This window comes from Eurosta solidaginis, chromosome 5 (genome assembly GCF_040869045.1).
Source record: "Eurosta solidaginis isolate ZX-2024a chromosome 5, ASM4086904v1, whole genome shotgun sequence".
Taxonomy (NCBI): Eukaryota; Metazoa; Arthropoda; class Insecta; order Diptera; family Tephritidae; genus Eurosta; species Eurosta solidaginis.
In genome coordinates this window covers 10744350-10767083 of record NC_090323.1, presented here as the reverse complement: position 1 = coordinate 10767083, position 22734 = coordinate 10744350, and the positions used below count along the sequence as shown (strand labels likewise).

General features: G+C 37.7%; 2 protein-coding genes across 2 annotated transcripts in view; both read right to left on the bottom strand.

The window, feature by feature from the left end:
• The window catches only part of nrm (neuromusculin), an 819260-nt gene extending 806839 nt beyond the window's left edge, over positions 1-12421 (bottom strand). Inside the window, exon 1 of the mRNA XM_067786931.1 lies at positions 11996-12421. The gene's annotated coding sequence lies outside the window, so the exon portion shown is untranslated. The remainder of the gene's footprint in view (positions 1-11995) is intronic.
• A 6696-nt stretch (positions 12422-19117) lies between these two features.
• LOC137253143 (uncharacterized) lies at positions 19118-20739 on the bottom strand. Its single transcript, XM_067789585.1, has 2 exons — positions 19418-20739; positions 19118-19350 (listed from the first exon to the last, which is right to left on the bottom strand). Exon 1 carries the CDS (start codon positions 20455-20457, stop codon positions 19507-19509), a length of 951 nt encoding a protein of 316 aa, XP_067645686.1. The 5' UTR covers positions 20458-20739; the 3' UTR covers positions 19118-19350; positions 19418-19506.
• Positions 20740-22734: the final 1995 nt, after the last annotated feature.

Below are 22734 nucleotides of genomic sequence, written 5' to 3'. Positions count from 1 at the left end.
TCAGTCCTAAAAAAAAATATTTTCCAATAGTTGGGTGTTCCAATTATACTTTAATCAAATGCAAATTTCATTCTTTACTCTTCCGTTTACCAATACACCCTTACGCTTCAATTTTCCCATCTATGTTCTAGATTCAATAAGTGCGAGTTTGGAAAGGTAAACTTTTTTCATATAATTTGTTTTAGAGAAAAAAAGAACATTTCAAAACTCACATTTATTAAATCTAGCTACAGTTCTCAGATTAACCATTGAAAAGTCTTAAGTCACATTTTATTAGGTGCGAAAAATTAGTTAACAACGTTATTGTTAAAGTTTGCGGGTCTCTGGTCTGCAACGGAAATAACTTGACACAAAGCGTTTATATCAGTTCTACGTTGGGCATATGTAAAGTCAACGCTTTCAAAAAATATGTCTGGCTTACTTCTAATAAAAATATTACTTGGCTCAAGATACTTAGTATTCTAAATTATGTACACTGAAATTTGTGTTGTGTGAGAAAAATTAAATATCGATATCTCGTAACACTTTCAAACTGTTTATATAGGATTTCTTTGTGCAACTTTTTTATGGGTCAATTTTTGTTTGGCACGTCGATATATTGCTTCACAAACTCTCAATATTTATCGGTAATTTTTATGGTAAGAAATCCATTGAGGTAAATTGAAAATTTTATAAGCGTAAATGAAGTTTTGGAAAATCTTGTGGGCAGTGTTGTAAATTTTTACCTCAGTGAAAAAGAAACAAAGGTACCAAAATCTTGGTTAGAGCCTAAAACGGACAAAATTGAAAAAAATGGGCCAACGGACCAATTGGAGTCGACAAGGACCATATTTAGTCCAAATAGACCAAAGTGGCAACCGTTATTAGGAGTGAAGTTGTGTGTCGAAATGCTTTCGAAAGGCTAAAAGTTATTGATAAAAAAAAGTGGCTGCACGTTTCGTCTGTCAAGCCATGTGCTACTAAGGAAAATTGCAAAAATTGTGTATGTAAACATTCCGAGATTGCTACAAACAACGTTTCCTGCTACGACACATCTCTTGATGACTTGGAGAGTGTCACTTTTATGTATATTGGCGTTACGCCAGCTTTTTTTGACCTACTCTTTCATGCAAATGTATGGCCCTCGGGCATTATTATTCGGCCATTTTGTCACCATCAAAAAGGCAATTCCCACCATAGTGTTAGCTGTAGTGCTAGTCATAAGAAAAAAGTTTTAAATATTTACTACCAAAACAGCTCCGGGATGTGTACTAAATCCAGTGCAGTATTTTTCAATACTTCTCGCTGCGAATATGATATTTAAGTAATTGTTGAAACATGCTTAGATAATAACTTTGCTTGTGCGGAGTACTTTGATCCAAAAATCGTTCATACTTTCGAAAAAGATAGAGACGCAACTAAGAAAAACTGTATAAGGAGTGGAGGAGTTTTAATTGCGGCCAATCGGACGTTTCGTTCAATTGTTGTTCAATGAGAAAATGATGAGTACCAACTAGGCTTTCTAAGTGGGCGCTCCCGGTTACGAACCTTGCTTCTTTTGCTCAATTTCGCGTCACATCATTTAAGAATCTCAATCAAATAGACGTTGTCTTAACTGACTTTGCAACCGCGTTTGACACCGTTACTCAAAAAAGGTTGTTGCGTAAGTTTGAGTACATGGGTTTTCATTCCACGTTTTTATATTGAACTAAGTAGAGAATATATCTCCAATCAAGTTTCTTTTGTGAAAATTGAGAATATCAAGTCATACTCCTTTGTAACCAGAGTGCGGTTACCAGAGGGAAGTTTTCTCGGATAAATTCTCTTTTTTCTTTTCTCTAATGATATAGGTACTTGTTGCAAGAACTCTTACCACCTGGTTTATGCTAGTGATCTTAAAGTTTTTAGAACCATTGCGAGTGTGTCAGAAGAATACTTTTTACAGGCTGACTTTAACACCCTAACTGATTGAAGCATCATGAACAACCTCCGCCTGAATATTAAGAAGTGTTTTCATATGAAACTTATATTCCCAACCAGCTTCTCAATTTAGCGAATTTTTAGTTCATTGGGTAATGTTCGATTGTGGCTTTACTTTAGCTACATTTTGCCTGAGGCATATTCAAAATTGGCCCCTCTACGCTGCTATGGCAAAGATTTTAAGGACTCGTATACAAGAAAATTTTATGTTATTCCATAGTTCATTCAAAGCTTGAATAAACTCCTATATTATTTGGAGTCTGTTTATTATACTCAGTTGAGCAGAGCTCACAGAGTATATTAAGTTTGATTGGATAACGGTTGGTTGTACATATATAAAGGAATCGAGATAGATATAGACTTCCATATATCAAAATAATCAGGATCGAAAAAAAATTTGATTGAGCCATGTCCGTCCGTCCGTCCGTCCGTCCGTCCGTCCGTTAACACGATAACTTGAGTAAATTTTGAGGTATCTTGATGAAATTTGGTATGCAGGTTCCTGAACACTCATCTCAGATCGCTATTTAAAATGAACGATATCGGACTATAACCACGCCCACTTTTTCGATATCGAAAATTTCGAAAAACCGAAAAAGTGTGATAATTCATTACAAAAGATAGATAAAGCGACGAAACTTGGTAGATGGGTTGACGTTATGACGCAGAATAGAAAATTAGTAAGATTTTTGACAATGGGCGTGGCACCGCCCACTTTTACAAGAAGGTAATTTAAAAGTTTTGCAAGCTGTAATTTGGCAGTCGTTGAAGATATCATGATGAAATTTGGCAAGAACGTTACTACTATTACTCTATATGTGCTAAATAAAAATTAGCAAAATTGGATGAAGAACACGCCCACTTTTTAAAAAAAAAATTTTTTAAATTCAAATTTTAACAAAAAATTTAATATCTTTACTGTATATAAGTAAATTAAGTCAAAATACAACTCCAGTAATGATATGATGCAACAAAATACAAAAATAAAAGAAAATTTCAAAATGGGCGTGGCTCCGCCCATTTTCATTTAGTTTGTCTAGAATACTTTTATTGCCATAAGTCGAACAAAAATTTACCAATCCTTCTCAAATTTGGTAGGAGCATAGATTCTATGACGGTAACTGTTCTCTGTGAAAATGGGGAAATCGGTGGAAGCCACGCCCAGTTTTTATACACAGTCCACCGTCTGTCCTTCCGCTCGGCCGTTAACACAATAACTTGAGCAAAATCCGATATATCTTTACTAAACTTAGCCCACGTACTTACCTTAACTCACTTTTTCTTGGTATAAAAAATGGGCGAAATCTGACCATAACCACGCCCACTTTATCGATATCGAAAATTACGAAAAATGAAAAAAATGCCATAATTCTATACCAAATACGAAAAAAGGGATGAAACATGGTAACTGGATTGGTTTATTGACGCAAAATATAACTTTGGAAAAAACTTTGTAAAATGGGTGTGACACCTACCATATTAAGTAGAAGAAAATGAAAAAGTTCTACAAGGCGAAATCAACAGCCCTTGGAATCTTGGCAGGAATACTGTTAGTGGTATTGCATATATAAATAAATTAGCAGTACCCGACAGATGATTTTCTGGATCACCTGGTCCACATTTTGGTCGATATCGCGAGAACGCTTTCACATATACATCTAAGGGCCACTCGCTTTTAAAACCCTCATTAATACCTTTAATTTGATATCCATATCGTACAAACACATACCAGAGTCACCCCTGTCCCACCATAATGGCGATATCTCGAAATGGCGTCCACCTATAGACCTAATGCCCACTCCCTCTTAAAATGCTCAGTAACACCTTTCGTTTGATACCCATATCGTACAAACATTCTAGAGTCACCCCTGGCCCACCCTAATGGCGATATCTCGAAAAGGCGTCCACCTATAGACCTAGTGTCCACTCCCTCTTAAAATGCTCAGTAACACCTTTCGTTTGATACCCATATCGTACAAACATTCTAGAGTCACCCCTGGCCCACCCTAATGGCGATATCTCGAAAAGGCGTCCACCTATAGACCTAATGCCCACTCCCTCTTAAAATGCTCAGTAACACCTTTCGTTTGATACCCATATCGTACAAACATTCTAGATTCACACCTGGCCCACCCTAATGGCGATATTTCGAAAAGGCGTCCACCTATAGAACTAAGGATTACTCCCTTTTAAAATACTCATTACCACCTTTCATTTGATACCCATATCGTACAAACACATTCTAGAGTCACCCTGGCCCACCCTAATTGCGATATCTCGAAAAGGCGTCCACCTATAGACCTAATGTCCACTCCCTCTTAAAATGCTCAGTAACACCTTTCGTTTGATACCCATATCGTACAAACATTCTAGAGTCACCCCTGGCCCACCCTAATGGCGATATCTCGAAAAGGCGTCCACCTATAGACCTAATGTCCACTCCCTCTTAAAATGCTCAGTAACACCTTTCGTTTGATACCCATATCGTACAAACATTCTAGAGTCACCCCTGTCCCACCCTAATGGCGATATCTCAAAAAGGCGTCCACCTATAGACCTAATGCCCACTCCCTCTTAAAATGCTCAGTAACACCTTTCGTTTGATACCCATATCGTACAAACATTCTAGAGTCACACCTGGCCCACCCTAATGGCGATATCTCGAAAAGGCGTCCACCTATAGAACTAAGGATTACTCCCTTTTAAAATACTCATTACCACCTTTCATTTGATACCCATATCGTACAAACACATTCTAGAGTCACCCTGGCCCACCCTAATGGCGATATCTCGAAAAGGCGTCCACCTATAGACCTAATGCCCACTCCCTCTTAAAATGCTAAGTAACACCTTTCGTTTTATACCCATACCGTACAAACATTCTAGAATCACCCTTGGTCCACCTTTATGGCGATATCTCGAAAAGGCGTCCACCTATAGACCTAATGCCCACTCCTCTCTTAAAATGCTCAGTAACACCTTTCATTTGATTCCCATATCGTACAAACACATTCTAGAGACACCCCTGGTCCACCTTTATGGCGATATCTCGAAACGGCGTCAACCTATGGAACTAAGGATCACTCCTTTTCAAAATACTCATTAACAGCTTTCATTTGATACCCATATCGTACAAACATATTCTAGAGTCACCCCTGGTCCACCTTTATGGCGATTTCTCGAAAAGGCGTTCACCTATAGAACTAAAGCCCATTCCCTTTTAAAATACTCATTACCACCTTTCATTTGATACCCATATCGTACAAACACATTATAGAATCACCCCTGGTCCACCTTAATGGGGACATCTCGAAAAGGCGTCCACCGATAGACCTAAGGCCCACTCCCTCTTAAAATGCTCAGTAACACCTTTCATTTGATACCCATATCGTACAAACAAATTCTAGAGTCAGCCCTGGTCCACCTTTATGGCGATATCCCTAAATGGCGTTCATCCATAGAACTATGGCCTACTATCTCTTAAAATACTCTTTAATACCTTTCATTTGATACACATGTTATACAACCACATTCCAGGGTTACCCCAGATTGATTTTCCTTATTTTGTCTCCATAGCTCTCAACTGGGTATGTTATGTTCGGTTACACCCGAACTTAGCCTTCCTTACTTGTTTTTTGTTTGTATTTGTTCTTAAACCACTTCGTTTTACTGATATCTTACCAACTTAAAGCGCTCGTTGTGCCCTCCTAAGCATAATGTCATTTCCGCCTAAACATTCTAGCCAATACTTCATCTTTGTCAATGATTCAATTTGTGACCTAAAGGAATGCCCGGAATTTCTGGAAGAAATTAGGTTCAATGCCCCAAGCACAACTCTGCGTAGTATTCGTTTCATGTCAAAGTATTCAGAGCTTGCTATAATAATTTTGTCCCTATTTTCAGGGCTCATGCAGAATTAAACAAGATTTTTTCCACTCTCGATCTCTACTTCGCACTCGCGAGATCATGTTTCGGTTCTAAACTCGAATCGTATTATACTTAGCACATATATAAAATGAACGAATATGATTTGTAATCTGTGATATGTGAAAATTCTGTTTTTTTTTCGCATAAGACCCATCATATTATAATTTTAAAAACTACGGATAATAAAAATTGAGAAACTTACCTTTTTATGACCGCGTCGGTATACTGCTATGCAACTCAAGCTTTAAGTTATTCACAGCACGCACTTTCGAATTTTATGTTAAGCAAAATTGTTAATAATTTTTTATCTTTGATGAACACTCGATTCGTTTTTCTTGCAAACACTAACCTATCCTACATTTTTTTTATTCTTTACTTAACTAAAACCTACCAAACTTAATAATTTACTGAGGTGCGTCACTTCGGCCAACAGCACAGCAATCCACCAACCATGTTTATAAATATGACTTACCAGATTTAAAAAAAAAAATCGGTTATAATGTACGTATTCTATAAGTCTTCCTTTTTGGCATAAAAACTGAGGTCCAATAGTACAGCAATTCTACAAACTTTCATCGAAATTGGAGACATAAAAAACTTTCGGTGGACACCTGGGAAAATTTAGCCCAAGTATGACGATGTAGGAGTGAAATATCCCCACATCGCGGCTGTCAGTTAGCAAATGCCCGTTATTCAATGGTATTTGGAATTACGCGTTTTCGAAAAAAAAAATCAGGCTTCTTCATGGGCGTTCGGATATACTAGGAGGTTTAGCAAATTTTGCTGGTTCAGGGCGCTTTCATGAAGGCAATGGAGAAATATATTACTGAGCAGTCGATATTGTATGTTATTACAGAAAACTTTAATGGATCGTGTCTTATCAGAATTATCAAAAAATTTCCGGGTTATATTTTATCGCAATTTTTTAAAGTGGAGATTATGAGGTAGACACTCATAAAAACAGGGGTAAAAATCCTAATTTAATTTGTTTGGAAAACTTTCCCGTAAATGTAAAGAAAAACCACTAAGAACGATGGAACTATTTGGGAACCATTTTGTCTCCAAATCAAATTTCACAAGATATGTTGCGAAATTCTTCCAAATAATTAAAATAAAACACGATAATCGCTTTTTACAACATGAGGACAAGTATCTCAGTCCTTCAAGGTAAGGTGGCCGCGTACTCCGCACCCCACACCGAACGATCCTGGGTTCACGTACCGGGCAAAGCGATATTAAAATTTTAGAAACAAGTTTTTTCAATTAGAAGAAAGTTCTTTTAAGCGGGGTCGCCCTTCGGCAGTGATTTGGCAAGTATTCCGAGTGTATTTCTGGCATGAAAAGCTTCTCAGTGCAAACTCATCTGTCTTACAGATGCCGTTTGGCATAAAACATGTAGGTCTACTCTCGCCAATTTGTAAGAAAAACTAAAAGGAGCACGATGCAAATTGGAAGAAAAGTTCGACCTAAAATCTCTTCAGAGTTTATCGCGTCTTACACTTATTTATGCATTTCACTTTAACTACAACATACCAAAGTAAACAAAAAGGCTCAGTGGAGAAATAATAAAATAAAATTAACTACGACACACAGTGCTTCCCGGAAAATGTGTATGAAAAAAAGTAGCATAAATATTTGTACCCAACTGCATTCTGCGTACTTTTTATTCATTCGAATTACTTGACTTTACTTTTCTATAATTAAATATACATTTAGTAAACTTTGTGCAAACCATTTCAATTAAACCTTTAATATAATTTATTTTGTTCTCACTTTAAGTGGAATTGCCTCAAGCACTGACGGTGTGGATAAATTCACTACTCTGGAAAACAACACAATTAAATTTATGTACAAAGTCATTCAAGTATTTATATTACTGAGAAATATACACTTTAATATTTTGTTAATAATTATAACTAATTAAGAGTTTTTAACAAGAAAAAAAAGGTTTTAGTTGCATACTTTTAGGCGACCAAATGTTGTTGTTGGATTAACAAATAAAAGTTAGTTAATACACCTGAAGAAAAATAATATTTTCTGCCAACAAAAATGTACTACAGCTACTGAATTTAAATTCTAAATTTAAAACACCTATAACTATTTATTAAAACTCATATAAAGTTTGCTTAAGGTTGTTGCATACTTTCAGGTGGACAGCAGAAGTCACATATACTGCAAAGACCACAGCGTTCTACTGTTAATGTTGTTGCAGCGATCAAAATACCCCGAAGGTTTTGGGGAGTGTTGTCGATGTTGGTGGTTCTTTTTTAGATATAGCAGATAGAAGCGCAAGCTGCACCATCACTGTAACGATTTGGTATGACCACCCGCCCCCACCCCATATTCCATGAGAAACTTGTCGCCAGAGCCTCGCCTGCTAAAGGAACAGGATTCGCCACGAGAAAGTGAGGTTGACAATTGTGCTAACAAAATTTAATAACAAGGAACTTTATTTGTCAGTACGACAAGCGCACAGCAAGACAGTAGACAGTACACTCCTGCACATAGGACAAATATGAACATTTACCGGCAATATGTACTGGATATCTTTTTTTTTTCACAGTACCAGCAATTCGTCCTCTCAATTGGAATCAATAACCCGAACAATTTTTGTCATAATACTCACACAGAAGTATAAGGAGAGTAGCTTTAATTGTATCTGGTTTGAGCAGAGACCTTACCGGCAGAAAATTCATTATGAATGCCGAAATCATATCTGAGTACGTGAAAACGTTGCCACACTTGTAACGCAGATAGAAATCTTGCCTTCTGGGTAGGAGTCGTTCTTCTAGCGCTAAAGGCAGTAAGTTTGTTGTGACAATCGCGTCCTTTGGACATTAGTTCACATAAACGACTTTGCATAAATGCAGTCTTAGGTTCAAAAATGTGTAAGCTATGTGGTTAAGGATCTCGTAGTTCTACTTTGAAAGGTGTCCATTTATATATTTGAAAGGCGAATCTGCATGTTGTTGTTGTTGTAGCGATAAGGTTACTCCCCAAGGCTTTGGGGAGCGTTATCGATGTGATGGTCCTTTGCCGGATGCAGATCCGGTACGCTCCGGTAATACAGCACCATTAACGTGTTAGCCCGACCATCTGGGGAACGATTTATGTGGCCACATTAAACATTCAGGCCATCCCTCCCTTCCCACCACAAGTTCCATGAGGTGCTTGGGGTTGCCAAAGCTTCGTCTGTTAGTGAAACAGGATTCGCCACGGATAGGTGAGGTTAACAATTGGGTTTGGAGAAGCTATATATTGCGCTGGCAACCTGAAAATGTTGCGCTACACAACCCCTTGAACTGGTATTTTAGTCGCCTCTTACGGCTGGCATACCTACCGCGGGTATATTCTAACCCGCTTAGGGGCGAATCTGCATCGAGCAGTCTTTTGCTGTGGTGTTCTGTAACGCTAAAACTAGGACTGTCTGCTCAGCATTTCGTTAAACTCTTTGACATAGTGCTCTTGCGACAAACTTTAGCAGTATTGATCATCTGTAATCACGACAGGATCCATCAGGTAGTCATTGTGACTACGCTGCTCTGTCGCTGCAACTTTCGCCAGTGTATGGTAAAGCTTCTGATCCCATTGGACGAACGAAAGTAACAGCTACCTCCGGCACCCCATTTTAATCCTCTTTTTGTATGCGCGATCTTCTGGCTCAATCCAGAAAAAATTTTATTAAAAGTATTCTAAATATCATAAATGAATTTGCCTAGTTCTTGACTCCTTGATATTAACTCGCGATGTCCCAATAAGAATTACCTAAAAGTATGCAATTATTCATGTGAACCAACACATTGCACACAAACAATTATTTATTATGGTAACTGTAAGATCTACGGATCTATCTCTTAATATTTTATTAAATCTCAAACCCGTCTTGTCTCTTCTAATATTACACAGCCAACTGATTTATTTAATTTTCATATTTCTGACACATATTTCTGAGAGTGCTATATAAATCTAATATTACTAGATACTACAGTAACTAACTTATTAATTAAAGAAAAGTTGCCTTATAAAGTTTATTATTTATTTAAGTTATTAAAAATTTGTATAAAGGTGTTATTTTAAAACGCTTTCTAAACCTTTTGTATTTTTTACTAATAAGTTTATAAGACTTTACTCAGCGAGTAGGTGCTGAAAGGTATACAAAGACTCATGTAACTTTATTTTTTATATCTTTTTATTTCTTTTGTTCAAGACCAGATGATTTTAAGAATTCCAGAAAGTCTACAAAAAGTTATTCAGATGTATGAAGGATATTCTTAAAACAAAAGGCCACTATCTACAAAACTGACCTACACCAGCATGACCCTAGAGTGTGGATTAGTTCATTTAGAGCGACTTTTATTTTGTTCGGACCAGAAAACTACTTTGTATTTATGACTTTACGGGACATAGACATTTTACGAAAAATTATTTAGATAACCCAAAGGAACTATTCTTAACCTATGTTTACAACTTTTGTAATAATAATCGGCGCCTAAAAGTATGCAGTGCCACACATAAAAAATAATTACTTTTTAAAAATGTATTACCATATGTGCTCTTATCGCTTCATATTCTCATATTTTGTACTTAGTAATTAAGATAACCTAGGAAACTCATTCGAATTTGTAACGCTATTTGAGGTCTGCCATTTAAAAATATTCTCGAAATCCTGAATGAATTAAAGCATACTTTTAGGCATAATTTTCTAACGCAATTTTACTGCATATGATTAATACCTCTGTATATCTGACTTAATCATTATAGAAAATTATGCCTAAAAGTATGCTTTAATTCATACAAAAAATATGTTTATCCTACAATTTTCTAACTTTATTCGATAGCTTATGATTTGAGAGACCCAAATGGGTATAAGAACAATATAGATATGTAAATGTTAAGTTTTAAAACCCCCTTTATACTAGCTTTTTTGAAGAACTCTGCCTATAAATATGCAATAATTATTAATCGGCTATTACTATTTTATGAGGATTCATTCTTTGTACGGCATGTTATGACTTAAAGGGTCAGCTAGTTTTTTTTTTTACTTATAATCTTTTTGTGGTACAATAAAGACTGGAACATTTGTTACCCATCAGATTTACGCTATCAAATGGCTCCTAAAAGCAATCATTAATTTTACAATCTTATTATTTTACTTATTTCTTCAATGCGCGCTCAGTTTACGAGCTGTTTTTATTAAATATGAAGTATTATGACTTTAATCATATTTAAAATGCTACAACTCTACCCACAGCCATAACTTTAGCCTAGGCAATAGAAGCCAAAATGTTTGCAATATTTAAATAAAGCGATTTTTAGGTCCCGGAGATTTCTTACCCAAGACGTAATCTTATAACTTAAGTTGTCTTAGCATTTGGTTATAAAAAATGTCACTTTTCAGATAGAAAAACTACTAGTTTACTCGTAACGACTTGGCTCTAGGAAAGGTGCCTTTAAGTATGCAACATTTCATAGAGTATAGTTATTGTCCTGGGCTTTTAATTCTACAGCGCATTCTATGCTTTACAAGGAAAACTTATATTGCGTTCATATTAATTAAATAATAAAACAATAAATAAATGTAAGGCGCGATAACCTTTGAAGAGATCTAAGGCCGAGCTTCTCTTCCAATTTGCTCCTCTTGATTTTCCCTACAAATTGGCCGGACGTAGGTCCCATGTTTTATGCTGACTCCGAACGGCATCTGCAAGGCAGATGAGTTTTCACTGAGAGCTTTTCATGCCAGAAATACACTCGGAGCGCTTGCCAAACACTGCCGAGGTGCGACCCCGCTTAGAAAAATTTTCTTCTAATTGAAAAACCTTATTTCTAAAATTTTGATGTTGCTTTACCCAGGGTGCGAACCCTGGTATACGGTGTGTTAGGCGGAGCACGCTACCATCACACCACGGTCGCCGCCCAATTAGCCTGTAATTTATGCCACTTTCGTTCCCGTTTATTTAGGGCCCTACAACATTGTAGCGAAAATAATTGCCATCTAAAAATCGAATACCAAATTACCAAAACCATTACGAATTTTATATTTACTTCCAAATGCATCCTTGCCCCAACTTATCTTTCATAAATCAAATCACAAGAAAATTTGCATTACCGTAACGCAGAAAATTTTGTACTCTTCGGCATACAAAAAACACACTCGCGTCTTGCAACTTCGCCAAAGCAGTTTATTATTTAAAATGTTTGCTATTTTAATGCCGAAATATCACCCAAATATCGTTTTTGGATGTATGTCTCACGCCACGCCGACCGTAAACTACATTCGAAAAAAAAACTCGCTTTAAACCTTTAAAATGCACTTCCTTATTTGCACATCGCACGCATTTTCTTTTAGATTGTGTTTTTACTCGTAAAAGAACTTTACACCATTCGTTAGCTTCAACAAAAACTGGGCAGGATAGCCTTACAATAAATATCACCCGAACACGGCATGGATTACACAAAATCTTATAGATAATTTTTTTTTTATTAAAACTGTTATAATATCGTAAAGCAAACGTACGCGCTACACTTTTTGGTACACCTGAACGCTCGAGTCGTTTACTCGCAACTGAAACAGAAATCAGCAAAATTGAAACTGCAGCAAAAATCAGTCGCAGTCTCGCAGATGCGACGTATGTACACAAAACTACTTCGAGTAAAATAGTAGTAGCCTCCGTAGAAGCTTATTGTTTTTTCTAGTGTGCTTGTGCTCCTGCGATTGTCGTTAGTGCCAAAAATGCATTGCCCGCGCCCAACTCTCTATCCAACGATTACTCGCATCGAGCACCGCTTCGTATGCCTGGTCTCGCTATGTGAGCTTTTCGCAAAACGCATCTCGCTGAAAAATACATCAACTCGTTGCATTGCGTTTAGCTTTGTTTTGCATGGTGCGCTGTGAAAGTTTCGTTACCGCTCCGATAGAGCACTCAATCTATGTAGCAATGGAGTTGCGTTAAGTTATGCACATGTTTGCTGCTTACTTTATTGCACTCAGGGACCAAAGCCGAAAAAATTCAAAATAGCACAGGCTGAGTTTGCGGTGACAGCGCCACACACACACACACACACAAAGTGACCCGTCTGTTTAGTGAAGCGAAACGTTTGGTAAACCTCGAAACGGAAATACGCAGCAGCATACAGCATTTAGGGCGCAGTGGGAATACGTATGTGTATATCAGAGCACCCTTAAATGTTGGTAAGCAACTGATGGAAGCCAACTCTCTACAAATCAACTGCTGCCCCGGCTATCAATCATAAATACCAACACATCTCAACAGCATGGCGCTGCATCTGCGTTTGCCAATTTCTCATTGTTTGCTTTTATGTTCTGGTATGCGTTCCATTGTCACATGTTTCAGCTAAAAGGGACGACACTGGATTTACTCTCTACACATAGAGCGCAGGTTTGCAAGAGAAACAGAGAATAAATAGAGGTTATCGGTTCGTGAGGTCAGCAAATTCTCAGAGACAGGGACTTAAAAGCTTTGGAAAGTAAGCTTTTGTTTATTTCTATAATAACTGTGCTCTTTATAAATAACTTAAAAAATCTTCTACTAGACTAATTTTTGTTTCTCTTAAGAAGCTATCCACGGTAAAGTAGGTTTTCCATTGAAAAATCCGCTTTTCTACACCCACTCAGCCAGCTTTCAATGGACTACAAGGAAATATAAGAAGATATCCACGGTAAAGTACGTTTTGCATAGAAAAATCCGCTTTGTACAACCACTCAACCAGCTTTCAACGGACTACATGGAAATATAAGAAAGGTCGTGTTAAGGTTGCAGCGGCATCACAATGAATCTATGGTTTCCGTGGTTTTATTATTTCAATGGCTTCATAATAGGTATATGCGATGATGAAAGCATCATTGTTGAAGCTGCGTGAAAGGTGGGAAGCTCTAACGTAGCTAACACCGTTCACTACTGCAACGATCAAGTGCACCAGTTATCACTGAAGAGCCAAATGAGAAAAGGACCTAAGGATGTGCCACTTCCATGATGGTGTGATGCTCAATCATGATAATCACGTTTAACTCGGTGAAACATAAGGAACAAGTACCTATATCCTTTGTCGACGGTATGCATTCGGACCAGACCCGGCTATTGAATCTGCTTTCAAGAGGAATTAGGGGCCACAACGAGAGATGCTGAATCGCTGCTATCTAAAATTCTCACATCAGTTGCAATTTGCTCTGACAGCCAAACAGCGTTGAAATATTTCTAGGCAGGAAGGCAGGAAAAATTCACCGAAAGTTGAAATAGACTGCAGATGTTCACTAACTGAACTAGGTCACAGCCTTAATATACAGGTCATAGTATTATACCGGGAGGATGTGCTACCGCCACTGAACAGACCAAGTTAATCCAGTTGAGTTGCGCTCCTCTCGTCTAGCAGCGTACATATACCTACTGGCTCTCGTCTGTTTTCCATAGAAAGCTAATGCTCCGTGGACACTGGAACCGATATAGTAGGTGTTCAGACAAACTTGGCCCCGAACACATGTTAGTCGCAAAAAGTTGTGTTTCTTTACAGATACTCAGCTCTGACCAGTATACGAATGGAATATCTAAAAAGGTACTGAAATCAAGGACATTATGCGCGAAATAAAACAGTCAATAATATAATAATATAAGATACTAATACACCGTGGTGATCGCCAAAGGTCCTCGGTTCAAGGACAGTGAACATCTAAATTAAAAATTTTCTATGGCGGTCGTCCCACGGTAGTGGTTTGCTATTTCTAAGATCATGTGCAAATCCTACGACTTTGCACTTGCAAAATTGCGTATGTCTATAAAGAGAATAGATTCAAGGCTCACGATGGCAGAGTTGCCATATCTCGAGGCAGCTACTAAGCTAAGTTCTAGAAAACTTCTAGCATTTGCCAAGAGGGTGGGATCATGCTATCTATAACATGGGCCTTGGTACCTAATTTGGGGCTTTTGCATTTGGTCGTCAAACAAATTCTGGTAACACTATGGACACATTCGGTCTGTGTGGGATCTTTATTGGTCAGCCAGCTCAACCTAACCTAACCTCAGATACCGTTCGGAAACGGCACAAAATAGTTGTAACCTACAATAACCTCCTGTATGGTAGGCGAGCGCAGTGTGGAAACATAATACGTATCATAATAGCTTCCTATAGTTTTACCAGGGGTAGCTGCAATCCTCTCCACCTCCTTTTCCGACTACTCTTACATCTTGTCATTCATTAATTTACAAAATTTTACGAATCACCGAGGAGCCCATGCCCTTTGCCAACCAATTATGTGTTGACCTCATCAATATCAAGAATACAAAATGTAAGTATAAATAAACACATTAAAATTACTTAGGCAGCATGTTTGGACAAAAGAACACAATTCTTTTCTCCTAACAGTAAAAATTTAACCGTTAAACAGTTTCTCTTAACATCAGCTTCCTCTTTTGTTTCATTCCCACTAATTCTATGCGCGCACTACCAATGCAACACACATTTTGCATGAACTCTCTCATCCTATCGCTCTGCTATAATTTTACTATAAATTCCATTTATATTTTCTATAGCGCATAGTTTCATACGCCTCAGCCAGATTGGAGGTCGCCACGAACAAAATTATGCCTTTGTGTGCTCCACTTTCTATCCGACCATAGCACGAACATTGACGTTTCAAATGTCAATTGCATCATTTAATTATATACGTACATAAATATATATTCATGTGAGTTTATTTTGTTTTTGTTTGTTGTGCGGGATGTGTGAGTGTGGAGCGCATCTCTCATACAAATGCCAAAAGAGAACAACAAATATGTGTTGTGTGAGGGAAGTGTTGGTGATAATGGCGCTGCATGATGCTATGTACAAATCAACCTACCTTAACATGCCGGCCGGTGCCGTGAATACTTTTAATACACAAACAAAAGATACGCTAAAAGTTGTCTTCACTTGCCTCAAAGAAAATAAGCGCAATAAAATGCATGTACGAGTATATTCGTACTTATGTAGCCATGGGTGATATTGTTTGGAGTTCTCAGTTTATTGAGGAAGGCGCATATTTGTTTTTTTGCTGTTCATATTTGTTTTTAGCCTGCAGTCCGCTGTAAGGAAACTAAAATATTGGCAAGTTGTTGCCAAATTCTTAAGTATATGTAGAATAGTTTAGAGTTTAGAACGGGTTAGCTATTATCCGCCATTGAATGAGTCACCTTGACTTTGGATTGTTGGATTTAGTTGCAATGTCATGATAGTGCGTGAAATGGGAGTCCCTTGATGACAGGTTTAGATGTTTGTATTATGATGAAACTTACAACATCCTACAAAGAAGTATTTCACATTACAATCAAATACCGGCGCGGCCGCGGCGTCCGGCGCGTTAGTATATTTTCTACTCGTTTAAGACTGTTTAGGCTATTTGTTGTTCATGTCGAAAATTAATCGCATCACTGCCAGTTATAAGAAACTAATTGCGAAATTTAACGCTTTCGACGTCACCTTAATACGGATTTTCAATTCACCCAGTGATTAAAACAAATCACTAAAAGAAAAGTTGTATAATCAATTTATATGCTCATTTTGCAACTTTGTTTTTTTTTCAAAAAATGAGGGAACAATGAATTCAAATAAAATGACCCTATGCGAACATATTTTCAAATTGTCCTCAAGTTGCTAAAAAAGCAAATTACAAAAAAAAGGTGCCGATTTTTTAAAAAACTTGATATTGCGATTGGCTGAAAGAATAAGCGAAATCAGTAATGCAACATATTTTAACGATTTTACTTGCAAATCCTCTTATTTGCAACCCTCTGCTAAGTTCGAATCACTAAACTGTTGAATAACTAACTCCAATATTTAATAATGCAAAATGGCCTTTATTAAAGTACTTCACAATAACACTTATACTTTGCAACGAATAGCTTGCTTAATAACCAAACTGATTGATAGCTCAAATGAAACTCTGCTATTTCCCGCCAGATTGCGTGCTTAATCAATAACTGCTTGATAGCTCAACTCAAACTGAATTCCAGCGCCTCTACATTTGCTGCCTTATATAATCTCTGATTTCAACGTTCGCATCTTCTAGGCGCTTCCAGATTCTACTAGTTGCCATCAGCTCTCAAACTTCTCAGCTGTAATTACAATTGCACGATTTTATAGCTTTTCTCATTGCATACTTTCAGGAGTATCTGAGATATATGCATGAGTTTGTGCATTGACTCTCCGCTGCTCGTATACGGACATGGTACATATGTGTAGACGTAATTATTGTTTCGTTTATGTAGATACATAATGATTGAATTATTGATGTGAATTCACGTCACTGCTTAGCATCGGCTTAGAGATAGCAACACCCCTTAGTTTTTGCTAATATTCGTAATAATATTTTACTAAGTTCTAGGGGCATAAACACTCCTTTTAAATGTTTCTTACCTCATACTTAAGTTGAGGATATACTTACGTATGACAAGGGTTTGAAAAATCACTTGGGCTTACATTCAAAAATTTGTTTTTTATTTGTGAAACTATACAATAGCGTCTGAAATGTTAATTTGATTTTCGCACTTCATTCTTAAACACCCAAGTCTTTCCGGTTTTACATTTCCTAAAGTTGGCGGCCCTATCCAAAACTAGGCCCTTGGAGAGAATCACATTGATCATAGCCTATCAACCAAGTTTAAATATCACCTACCAGTTACGGCTCCTTTTACAAATGTGAATGCGTAAGCATATATATTTACCAGGTGAGGCTTTGTCCTTCGCAAGAACACTCAAAGTGGTGAAGCAAAAGCTTTCCCAAGACAGTCGAACTAATGACCGTGTGTGCTACTATACTAACGTAGTTGACAGTCGAAATAGTCTGAAAACTGAAGCTACGCGGTCATCCATAATGAGCTCTTATATACTAAGGCCGAAAAACAGCAGTTAACATTTTTCAACTTAAAATCGGTCGACTTTCGTTATAAAATATTGTTTTATTTAACGAAGACTATTGAAATCAATGTTGTGAACACAAACGTCTCCATACTTTGGTCTACATTTTACAAATTTTATCCAGGGTCATTGTAAAATTTTAATTATATAGATGCGCCGAGGATTATACGATGTTCACCCAGGAGTTACGCAATGACATCCACTTAGACTGCTTATGATTTCGAGGGCGGCATCCTTGGCCGAATAGTCACCCCCTAATGTTTCAAGGAGTTTCTCTGGTGTAGCTCGGCAGCATAGCGTGACAAAAACATTCTTTGGAAAGTCTTCGGAGCTACACTTGGAGCTTCTAGGAAAATGACGTCGAGGAAGGTATGAGCTCGAAGTCGCAGTCCTTTGGTTTCTGTGTTGGCATATGGTGTGAGGGTCAGGATGCGTGGTAGCGACTGGTGATCGGGATTGCTACTGTTCGCACATCGGAAATTGTAGCTCTTAAAAATAGCCGAAAAGACTGGAGGCGCCCTGTGCCATGAGAATCATGGGTATTAATAGACAATTAATAGCAACCGTAAGTCGCCCTTGTGCGTGACCGCCAAGGAGCCACAAACGATTTAAAGAAATTGTGTTCACGACGATTGTTAGGAGTTAACCCCAGATGAAACTACGTTTTGCGCGAGATATACAGACAAAAGTGTGGCTATTTTATGTACCTCTATTTCTTTTCAGCAGTCGCAGCAGTACCATTTCCAAAGACCGGGGTAAGGTTCGAAGCATCTCTGGAGTAAGTGAACGAGGAACAATCTCTCCGCAAGGAGCTACTCCTGAAAATATTTGAGCGATCTGCGAGATTTTGAGGCAAAACTCCCGGTTCTGTGCGAAATGGTCAGAACGTGGATTTCCTTAAATACATACAAACAACACCTAAATATTATTATTATAAATAGAAAAATTTAGCTTTTTAAAGTAAGAATACCCGCGTACGCTGGGGAGACGACCACGCCGCCGCCGCAATTATATAATAGAGTCTACGACGCCGCCGCGGATAAAGTGATCGGCGTAAACCTCTAATACATACATATTGTCAAAAATAAACACGCCATGAAAACTTAAGACCATTGTGGATAAGTGTGGATAAGATAATTGTGATATCTAAAGCATAGACATCAAAATGATGTAAGGACAAGCTTTTTAAAACGACTGCTCAATATGGTCAGCGGGATGAGCGGCCATATTGAACACCCATCACTCCCACTTGATGGCTTGTTTGCTGCTGAGTTTTTTTATGTTTACCAAAATTCCATGTCATATGCATAATAAATTCGTTAAATATACTTTTATTATGACCATCTCTTGGTTAAAAAAAAATGTTTTATAAATTTAAAAATGTAGCATAAAATATATCGTGTGTATATACATAACTCTAGAATATATCTCTGAGTAAAGGTAAACAGTGGCGGAACCATCCAAGGTGGCAGGAGAGCGACATATGTACATCCAAAAAAGCGTATACATGCCATGTATTTTGTTTTCGCAATTCCATGGTTTTATGTCAAAATTCTCCTGCGTCAGAGGTTGAAATGTCAAATCAGATAAAAAAAGGATCAATTAGCTTTTTTCCAGTCGTCACCTTTATGTTTCCACCATGATATATGCAAAAAAAAAGGTAAGTAAAGCTGTGTTGAGCTTGTGTTGAAATATCTAATTGAGCGGGGGAAATCATTTATGTTCACAATTGTTGTTGTTATTCATATGCCGACAGATTGCTTTATTCCGGTCGCAAGGTTTTGACTGTGGCGCCGGACATATCATCTTCCCTTTGTGCACCTCGTTGCAATAGGAAAGTTCTAGTTTTCGCTCCGGCAATGTTAGCTTCTCTTGACAAACCTCGACACAAGCACATGCGGCTTGCACTGGAAAAGAAGTATTACCTTTTCGATCCATGCCTAGAGCTTGCTCATCGCCATACGAAACACGTTGCTTAAGGCTACCATTTCTTGTAGGGTCATATTCACTTGGGCTTTCGCTTGCCATGCCCATTTCGCCTCTACTTCTGCTCGTATTCGAATGCGTTGATGCGGAGCTACTCATGCGTTCACTCTCGCTTGTACCCGTATTCGGTGTTTCTGGTGGTGGTATACGTTTCTTTTTATTACAACAGCACGTAACCCCAATAACTGAATCGGGCGCAGGTGGCTCAGCGCCGGCCTCTGGTATTGGTTGCCAACTATCCGCCTCTGCTAATGCGCATAATTGTTCGCGTAGACGTTGGATTATGTAATTTTGCTTACGTCTGACATCGCCCATGTTAACAGAATCACGTTGTATCGGTGGTAACTCATCATTCTCTTCGGCAGCATTGAATGCCATATGCTCGAGATCCAACAGCAGAGCATCGCGTTCGCATGGATCTGATTGCACTATTTGTCGCACACGAAATTGTAGGCGCGCGAATTGTGTGGTGAGTGCAAGGAAAGCACGCTGCAAGCACGTGAACTCACATTCGAGTCGACGTACATATTCGAGGTGACTGACACTTTCTTGGTTGGGATACCAGAGGTATGGCAATTCGATGGGATTTAGTCCGAAATTGCAGCCTTCGGTGTCGGGATGGTCTGGTTCAGTAGCTGTGTCACTGTTTTCCTGAGATTTACCATCTTTATTCTTCATAATTTTTTCTTTGGCAACTTTTTAGAAATCAAAGCTTGTTTTATTTTATATACTTGCTTCACGAAAAGCTATAATAATTGCTTCTTCTTGCCGCTTATTTCTGATGCGGCCTTATTTGGTTTTCTCGTTTTTGGTTTTGTGATTTTTTTTTGTTTTGCGAAATGGCCAAGTATAATCAACAGATGTTTTTTTTTTTTTCAGTATCGAAAATTTAAATTAAACTGACTTTTTGAATTTTGAATTTTGATGGAGAAATTATTTTTCCCATTTTTGAAATATTGATCTAAACAAATGAGGTTTTCATTCCAGTATAAGAGGTGGTTCACACGTTCAACACTTATAATCATTTTTTTCAGCGTAGCACAAAGACAGAAGGTCCAATTATTTATTAGCCTCCGAATAATGTACACAGATTTCAGTTTCATTGAAAATTCAATTATATATTACAATAAACCGAACAAGCTGTGATAGGCCGATTAAAGATAAAGTAGTATGTCCAGTGGAATATCAAAAACTTCAGGGTTCTGAAGGGTAGAACAGATCGAAACTACCCATATGAGGAAATCAGATCAAAACTAATCATATTGTAACGAATTTAGTGAAACTCCACTTATTTTACACCTTCTACTAAAGTTCGTATCGCTAAACTGTTGAATAAATAACTCCAATATTCAATAATGCATAATGATCTTTATTAGATTACTTCACAATAACACTTATACTTCGCAACCAATAGCGTGCTTAAATCAAACTGATTGGTCGTACCTCAGCTGGTGCTGCTTTTATACTCTTAGGTTTCCTCGTTGACATATTTCTAGGCGTTTCTATTTCTAGAATTTTCTACTCGTTTACCAGCTATAAATTTATCAGCTATAACTACAGATGCACGATTATATCTTCTCGCATAGCCATTTGCGCGTGTATATGTGAGTGATTCTTCCACCGATGATTGCTTATTTGGGAGTACCTCAGATATATGCATGTGTTTTAGCGCTTCTCGCCGCTGCTTGTATAGACATATGTGTAGACATAATGATTGATCCGCTTATGTGCATACAAGTCACTGCTTAGTATCGGCTTAGAGATGATAGTATCCCTTAGTGTTGCTAATATTCGTCACAATATAAAGAAATATCTTTGGGACTGCTTTAGGAATATAAAAAAAGGATGGACGTATAAGACATAGTTAAGTGAGAAGGCCAATACAAGGTCTGCTACAATTAGGTATCTTGTAGACACACCAGCATCTATTTTACTTGTTATAAAGCGTTCTCTAAGTGTCACTACTTTATATTCTGCGGATAATACCACTGACCCTTTATCGAGAGTGGGCTGGTGGTCCCTTAATCTCTTTCAGCATTCTTTGTTCCAGTCGAAATAAGAATTCATCGAGTGTAATGGGAGCAAGGCTAAATGTATGATATCACTAGCAGATAGGCCACCTTTCTTGGTATGAGTCCTATCTTTGACTCATCTGATCAAGTGAGAAGCCAACATGTTCTTCTGTAAGATTACTTATGAGTCCCTTGGAATTGATATGGTATGAAACGAAAACTTGAAATCACCTACCATTCCGTATCGCGCAAAATTATTCAACAAGACCGTTGTGGGTATAGTTGCGATACCTCAGTCTTAAATATAACAAGGTTTTCCCATAAGAGCGCAGAAAGGATTAGTCCGACTGCACCTATATTTAAAAAAGGTAACGATATCTGATAGCACATGTGGGGATACAGAGAGGATAAGTCCGAGGAATAAGCAGACAGGCGTAAAAGGGTACAATTAGTATGTTCATAAAAGATGCTCAAACAAGAGCAGTGCAAAGAGAATTTATACGTCACTACCCATAGGTGTACAAAGAGGGCCTGTTGGAGAGTACTCATAAAATTTATATAAGAGTAAAACTGCTTCTTTATGACTTCGCTCGGATTCATCCTCTACTGATTGCATTTTTGGAAGGATATCCAGTAAATTACTCAGAGGAACTATTAGTTGTGACAGTTAAACAAGGATTTACTGAAATAATACAGCCTCGTCGAGAAAAAAACTCGAGTCACTCCCATGTCTACATGTCTGTGAAGTTTTTGATCCGACGGAGCTTGCAAGTGACTCTGCATTGGTATTGGAGATATAGTGTAGGCTGAAGATTTGTTGTACTTTTATGAATCATAATCGGGTAACTGTGAAGTGATGAGGTTTTAGCACATTCAATGAAGGAGACTTCATGAGTCTGTATCTTCGCACCTTCAATATGTGTTGATATCAAACATTAGGAAC

Coding starts and splice junctions, on each gene's coding strand:
- LOC137253143 (XM_067789585.1), bottom strand. CDS start 20,457: ATGAAGAATAAAGATGGTAAATCTCAGGAAAACAGTGACACAGCTACT.